Raw genomic sequence first — 8115 nt, 5'->3', positions numbered from 1 at the left:
AACTGCACTGCCGTATGCACTATACATAGAGGAATATATAAAACATGTAAACATGTGACGTAATAAAAGATGTGATCATAGGGGACAGACAGGGGATATGAGACACACTATTTGTGGACATTTGTGGACAGTACACCATTAAGGGCTTATCACCCCCACTCCAACTTACACGATTATGATTTTTTAAATACAAAAAATAGCAATGTATGTCTCTTAGATAGCACCCTTCGAAAATGTTTTTTTTTCAATTACACCCCCACAGTTTCTCCAACAAAAACTAAAAATGAGGTTACTGAGCTACATGGAAAAATATCCGTCTTTTAAAATATTGCGTTTCTTAGATATCTTTTAACATTAAAAAATTGCACCCTTGCAAATTTTAATTACACCCTTCTTAATTTTTTAAAATTCTTTATAGTTTATTCAAAATCAATATTGTTTTGCAAAAATACGCAATATTTAGTGCGCATGCGCATATTAAAAACGGCGGGAACATAAAACATTTTTAAATTTTCATACGTACTGCTTTAATTAAAAAATAGTGATTCTATTAGAAAAGAACTAATTCAATAATTGTTATAAATGACATAAGAACTGTGAAAGGCAAGTAAAGAACTTGTTCTTATTATTTATTTTTAATTTTTATTGTATAAAGATTATAAAACTTAAAAATATGTTCAACACACGTTAAATGCTGCTCTCTCATTAAATATATTTTCGGACGGATCGCACGAGCGAGATCAGCAGTTTAAAAATAACTTTCCAATTAGAATTAAAGAATCCATAACATACTATGGATTGCTTGATAATAAGCTCAATGCTGTACGCTCGTACAATAAACGAGTTATTAATAATACAAATTACTATTTACTTTTCATAAAGCAGACTTCTTTCTGGACGGTATATTAACGTTATATGTACTATGACACTGTTCGAAAATTCACGACGAAGCTAAGCTTATGTAAAGGAAATTATTTGATAAGTGATCTTATGTTTGATATTTAAATATTACTATACTGCTACCTATCGATGTGCGAATCATCATTAATTAACGATAATCTTGTAAAACTGTCGCACATTTTCAACAGTGTCAGTTCACATAACATTCTATGAAACTTACTTACGATTAATAATATAATAAGTGCTACTTTACTAAAAATAGATCTTTGATATTTGAACAGACAAATAACTATACAGAAGAATCAAAATTCTCTTTGTCGAGGCAAAGACGGTTGAACAAACGCCTCACGATCTCCTTCACTCGGAAAGGCAGTTGAATATGTGCTAAAACGACGTAAGTGTTACAAATTCTCTCCTAATCTACTATTTACAAATTGCCGATCAATAGCAACTTTTCTTAAGCGGAATGTATCATTTAATCAGTGAATGAACAGTGTTCAAGGAGTATTATGAAGGCACAATCAATGAGCAACGCGATTTTACAAATCATAAATAAGTAATAGAGTGTAATATTGTTTTCTGTGAAATATTAGACTGTAAGATTATTGTTCTATCAATCAATTTTGATTTTGTAATTAAAGAGAAAAGTTGCGATAGAAATGTTCATAAACGATTTATATGTTTGAAAATATATATAAGAAACCAATGTGATTTGTCAAGAAAGTGTTAAATACTTGCGAACATTTGTTGTTACTAAGCAGAACTATAATAATCTTTTTTTTTTTTTTTTTGGTGTAATAATCCTTATCGCGAGAATATTGATCTCGTCTAAGTTTCATTTGTACTTGAGATTCTTTGCCTCCTAGAACACATTGATCTAACTACGTAAAACTGCTTCGAGTTTGTCGATTATATAGTCACGAAATGTCAAAAATATCAATATAAATCAATATGCATTGATCAACAACGTGAATGTAAATGCAAGATACGCTTTAAATTATATAAAATATCGAATACTTTTGATACAAAAATGTATAAAAATATTTTACATTTTGTGCTACATATAAAATTTTCGATATACGTTACAACAAGTGGACAGTACACATTATGTTCCTTTCCTAGAAAGTAACTAGGCCGATACGTTGCGATAAAAGGTAACAAAGTAAAAATATCTGGAACATTGGAAATATTATCCAACGGAATGCATTTCATGCAGATTGAGATTCCAGCTTCGCACCAAACTATTCAACGCGTTTTATATACTATTCCTTTTCGACTGATAAATAGAGAATTCTTTAATAAAATTATGGACGGCACTGTAATGTTAAAATCGAGAGAACATGGCAGATATCTAGTAAAACATGTGTGATTCAAAAGCGTTAACTCTCTCCTTCTATTTTAAACCTCCTACACTGGTCAAATTACCTTCCAATTATCCTACGCTGAATTCCTGTGTTCGAAAATATCTTGTTACAACGACCAAGAGAGATATCGTTAACAGAAAACCTGTCGGCGTGGTCAGTAGTGCGGCAGTATTATAAATCGGACAATACGGGCATTGGGAACTGCCGCAGACTTCGCAAATATTTAGAGTGTACGTGGGCAGAGCATCAAATATCGTTTCGTTGAAACGTTCTGAAAAATGACAAATGAATGAATTATATATTCAATATTAAATTAATATTTTAGTTATAAATCATATTTTCATACCTGGTGAATAATAATCGTAAACTCTGATGGGAAGGTATCGCGACATATTCGCTACCGGAAACCATCTTTCGATGGTAAAATTCACGCATGTTTCCTCTTGATCCAAATAGTCGAAATAAAAAAGAACCTTCCTTTCTTGGAAACGTGCTCTCTGAAGGTTTCGTACTTGTCTCGAGAGGATATATCTGTCCAAGGTTTGCTGTTGGATTATGTAACCCGTTGGTATTGCTACATCTAGCACAGCCATTCCAGAGCGTGATGATTCATTCGTGTTCGTCCACCTAGAAAAGAAAAAGATACACGTTAAGTAGCAATTAAGAAAAAGAGGTGAACACTTCCAAGCAAATGCCTTACCTTTGGCAACTAAGGTATGAAATGTGAGACTGATTTCTGCCATGGAAGTTTGCTCTAGTTGTCAAATCGAAAGACTTGACTGGCGGTTGAGTTTGAAATTTGGCAATATCTACATTATACTGTACAGACATTTGCAGAATTGCATAACCAGCACCTTTAGCTTGTACTTTCACTGTTCCCCAAGCTTCTGGTATCTATCGTGGGAATAAAACAATAGAGTTAGCTTGGTATTATTAAAATTTCAATTTTACTTGAAAACTTACCTCGATTGTTTGAAGCCTCGCGAGATTTTTGTCGTTAACAAATAACGTTTTCGTCTGTCCTGGAAGAGCTGTAGCTTCTACAGTAACAGTCAACGAGCTAACATCCCTAATTCTTGATCTAACTGTATACTCCATTAAAGCTTTCATTGCCCATGCTGTGTCTTGTGTCGAAGCCCACCCACCATCTGTTAATCTTTGCGCGTTTAGCCACTTGACTATAGGCTCTATCATTATTTCTTGCCGTGCAACGTGTACCAGAAGCGCATAAGCAGTGGTCTCAACATTCTCAGAGTCGTACTTATATGGCAAACGTGGAAGTAAAAATGGTTTCTGATTTTCCAGTTTGTAGGGAGGTTGAGGTACTTCTTCTCTCCCCCAATAAGTCAATCCTCCTTCCCTTCGCGCGTGCTTAGCTAGAATATTGAAAGCCTGGCCTGCAGTAGAAGCTTTCGCTAGTAACAGAGCATATGAAACTATTGCAATTTGATAAGGTTGTCCACGGTCTTCCAAAAGCTTCAAATTTCTTTCCAACCATTTCACTGCATTCGCGGCGCTAACAGCGACTTGAGTTCCCAATCCTTCTGGCAAATCTTTCACGCTTTGCAAAGTTATAAGAACATGAGCTGTAAGACTGATATTCCTGTGTATTATCAAATCATGTTCGTAGTTCAGAGAGCTGTTCATCTTTCGATCTGGGAGCCACGTAACTTCATAAAACGATCCGTCAGGTGTTTGATGTCTTAATATCCAAGAGACTGCCTGAGCTATCACTTCTGGATCTATGTACAAATAATTCTCCCATTCGTAGAACCGTGCTTCTTGCAAGACACGTGCACAATACGCTGTCAGCCAAACACTTGGCGCAGACTGATTCCAGTCACTGCGGAACAAGCTGAAAGATCCATCAGGATTCATGAACGAAAGCTGCCGCTGGTAACCAATGTTCATGTGATAAAAACTTTCTTTCTCTTGCGTTCTGTTGCGCTGATTGAGCAAACGCATGTATAAGGTCGTATACAGGTTCGCTGCAAAGCTGAACATATTTTGCTCGGCGCAGTCCATAGGAAGATTTATGAGACTGGTGGCATTGACAGGCATTGTAGGGAAAATTGGCCCAACTACGTCTCCTACTAAACTTATAACCGCCTTGTTCGACCCAAATACATAGTAGCGATTTTCGTCGTAAGGTATAATAGGAGTTTCCGTGATGTTAACATGCATATATTGGAATACGTACGCACGGTTGCTGAGATCCAATAGAATAGATTGATGTCGATATTGAGGAAGACCATCAGCTTCTACGTGTAAGGTTCGTGTAACCGAATCTTTTCCAATCACAGTCGTGGCATAAATGTGTATTTTAATATCCCCAAGTCGAACTGGGACAATTGGTAGATATACAATAGAGGCATCCTGTGCGGGGATCCAGATGAAGAACTGATGTTCACCGAAGGATGTACGAGGTTTATACGACTGTACAATACCATTATCTTCGACATGAACAAACTTGTAATCCTTAGAGCCAGATAATACAACTACAGCTTCTATGTTGTGACGCAGATAATTGAACACAGACACTCGAATACCGATTTGTTCTCCCTGTCTACTATGGGTAGGCATTTCTACGTTGATGTAGAATGGTAAGACTCCCATGTACTCAAGGGCTTTCGGTAACATACCATAACCCATGCTTGGGGACATACTGAAGGCTGTGACCATCCAATGAACAGGTCTTCGTGGCACATCTATATTGAAAATATGTCTGCCATGGGGGCCAATGTTGATGTCTTTCCAAAGCCAGACGTTCTCATACTGTCTTTGCAGTCTGTTGAATCGCCATTTCCTGAACAGTGATATATCAGTAGCGTTTCTATGGTCGCAGGCTGCTTCATCTGTTCCATCATCGCAATCGAATACCCCATCACACTTTTTATCGAGCTTGTAACATCTTCCAGAGAGGCATTCTCCATATCCTTGAGTCCGATTACAATTGTCAGGTCTTCTATAGACAAAGGCATCCGTGAAAACTACTAATCCAATGTATTCGAAAGTCCTGTTAGCGTCTATACCGAATGTCGAAGAAGGAAAGTACACGACTTCGTCTGGATCACCGCTGTGGTACAGCCAAATGTGAGAATGAGTTCCATTTGTCTCTTCGTCGAAGTATGCCATTTTTGTTATAACGTTAGAATATGTTAATTCATTTCCAGCTTGCATGGCAAAGAAAGATCGATCTATACCTGAGATACCGACGTATGAGCCTGGTTCTCCATAAACAGCTATTTCGACGTTCTCACCTGTCCTAGCTTTCTTGTTATTGATGAATACAGTGAAGTTGTTCCGCGAGATTCCATTCACTGAAAAAGTTAGCGAGTCTGCCACGACATTACCATATTGCGCGATATGATACACCACAATGGTGGAAACCGGGGCCATTTCTGCGCTAAGTGGAACGGAGAAGGTTTTGATGTTGTGTTGCATTTTATCTTGTCCAGTTAAAAGTATGATACCTTTTGCCATAATAATGTAATTAAAGGTATCGATATAGAAATTTGTTTGAACATGGAATATCATGTACTCGCCGACCTTAGGTTTATTTGTGGAAGTTATAATCTTTATCTGTTGCTGATTTGGAGATTCATGGACTAATAATAATAGTTCAGCTTGCGTTCTAAATCCTTCTCCATCCGTGAGATAAGCGAAAATTTTCATAGAACTAATGTCATTCAGAATTTGTGTAGCATGATCTGAATTGTGTTCAAGACCAAGCTGCTTTCTTAAATCGATTTTCATGGACCACATACCCTCATGATCTGCCAATGGTTTTAAGTACTGAGTTTCTATGGTTCTGCGACCACCTGTTCTCATTTCAATATCTGCACGAAGTTCCATTATTGCACCCGATAGTTGTGCTGGTCTTAATGCAGAATTGTCATGGAACGATGCCACTAAATATATAGAAAATGGCATTGCTGGTTTGAAAACTTGTGGTGAACCACCTAAGAATCTTATTTTTGAAGTAGAGTTATAAATTCGAGCTGTAGAATATCCCGTAATTATTTCCTCCAAAAATCTCTCTCCAACAGTTGCAACCACAGTTACCTCCACTCCAGTTGAGGAAGGTACAGAGGATAATAGTTCCGACATCGGGTATCGAAAGTGATATGTTCCATTGAAAAATCTTAAAACAGGAACTTTGTCTTCATAACTTGATACTTTTAGCCATGCAGGATAATACTCGTCAAAGTAAAAGTATCTCTCTGTAGTTTCAGTAATAGAGTTTGCATATGCTCTGTCCAGTGATCTGAAGCTTGCTTTTAGAGTTAAGTTCCCTCTTACTGGAGCACCACTAGTATAATTCGCTTGTACAGTACCCTGTATGTATTGATCATTATCAAAGAAAAATGCTGGCATTGTGACATTAACTTCAAAACGTGTTTGATAATATTCTTCCACCAGGAAAGTCTTCTCTTCAACCTGACTTTGTGCTATCACTTGAATAATCCAGTGTCCAAAGACTGGCTGATCAGAGAGCTGATATGATAAAGATACTGTTCCCAAATTACTCTGTCTACTCAACCATCTTCTCATTATTCTCCTATGTGGATCTAACATGTATACATCAATGGGATTATTAAATGCCTTAAGTTCAGTGTCTATGGGTATTGTTCTAAACCGTATAGTTTCTCCTTGCATATATACAGGTTTGTCCAGCTGTATAAAGATAGTCATTGATCTCTGAGAAAACGTAAGCTTGGTCTCATTCAAGAATGCTTGACCACCTGCTAAACTATTATATGTTCCTTCCACCCTTAACTTATATTCTCCTACAACAGACGTAGGTGGCATTCTCATCATCAAAGTTTCTGGTATTCCTTCTTTTACTTCTTGGTAATCCGCAGCAATCTCCACACCATTCCTTTGAATGGATGCGCGTACCATCATTGGCAATGGACTATACAAAACATTTACTGCTAATCGATAAATTTGACCTGGTCTGACCATTCGTGATGTCACAATAAAGTAGGTACTGCAAAAGTTCAAAAATAAGGTCAAACTTAAACTTTATTAACAATGCGTTTTAAACCTCAACTACTATAGACTCAAACACGTAACTCCTAGAAATCAAATCCAATTGAAAGGAACATGACGTGAGATCACAAATCATGCAGGAAGAGAAATAGAGATAAACAAAAATTAGAAACAGTCTCAGGCTATAGTAGTTAAGGATTAATTGAAACCTAACAGACTGTGTCTATTAGTCTCCAAAAATTGGCTGTCATTAGTTAAGAGTTAAACTTTTGAATTTTATAATTCTCCCAGAAACTTACGCCTCTTTTATTATAATACTGTCAGCATTCCGTAATCCATAACCAGTCTGTTCTCTGTCGTCAAATCGGTTCCAAGGAGCGCGCGTCGATTCCATAGGATCTTGCGAGAACTGAGCGTTCCCGCAAGCGAAGGTTAATACCAAGATCCAGATCCACATTTTCTGCAACACGAACAGGAGATCGCGACAATTTACAATAGCCCGAGGCGTTCATTTCTCCGTAAAAACGAGACTTAGATCGAGAGCATTTCGGCGTTAATTACCACCGAAATGAACGGTCAACGCCCAAAATACACACGTTAGCGGATTGGCATCTCGTTCTCGCTTACCTCCGCAGAATTACTTTTTTTTCCGCACAATCAAATCCGCATATCACAATCAACCGCCGCTGATACACACCTACGCATCGGGAAACTTAAAAACCGCTCGATAAACAAAAAAATAGAGACGTTAGGCTCGTTGAATGCACCTTAGAAAAAATTTCATGATTGGAAGGAGTGGTCACTCGTATACACACTCCACTGTATGTATTCGGTTCGACACAGAAAGTGACTTATC

General features: G+C 37.3%; 1 protein-coding gene across 1 annotated transcript; it reads right to left on the bottom strand.

The window, feature by feature from the left end:
* Positions 1–2320: 2320 nt before the first annotated feature.
* Positions 2321–7967, bottom strand: Mcr (macroglobulin complement-related). The gene is made up of 6 exons (XM_076378959.1): positions 7887–7967; positions 7559–7719; positions 3228–7257; positions 2965–3158; positions 2611–2891; positions 2321–2535 (listed from the first exon to the last, which is right to left on the bottom strand). Exons 2-6 carry the CDS (start codon positions 7714–7716, stop codon positions 2333–2335), a joined length of 4866 nt encoding a protein of 1621 aa, XP_076235074.1. The 5' UTR covers positions 7717–7719; positions 7887–7967; the 3' UTR covers positions 2321–2332.
* Between the last annotated feature and the right edge of the window lie 148 nt (positions 7968–8115).

The sequence above is a fragment of the Calliopsis andreniformis genome, chromosome 1, assembly GCF_051401765.1.
Source record: "Calliopsis andreniformis isolate RMS-2024a chromosome 1, iyCalAndr_principal, whole genome shotgun sequence".
NCBI classification, from domain to species: domain Eukaryota; kingdom Metazoa; phylum Arthropoda; class Insecta; order Hymenoptera; family Andrenidae; genus Calliopsis; species Calliopsis andreniformis.
The sequence above is the reverse complement of the archived record's forward strand: the minus strand, read 5'-3'. Positions and strand labels throughout refer to the sequence as shown.

Excerpts from the sequence above, each read along its gene's own strand:
- Mcr (XM_076378959.1), bottom strand. The coding sequence starts at position 7,716 with ATGTGGATCTGGATCTTGGTATTAACCTTCGCTTGCGGGAACGCTCAG. Across the intron at positions 3,159-3,227 it reads CGAGGCTTCAAACAATCGAG|ATACCAGAAGCTTGGGGAAC; the intron begins GTAAGTTTTCAA and ends TTCCCACGATAG. Across the intron at positions 2,536-2,610 it reads TTACGATTATTATTCACCAG|AACGTTTCAACGAAACGATA; the intron begins GTATGAAAATAT and ends GTCATTTTTCAG.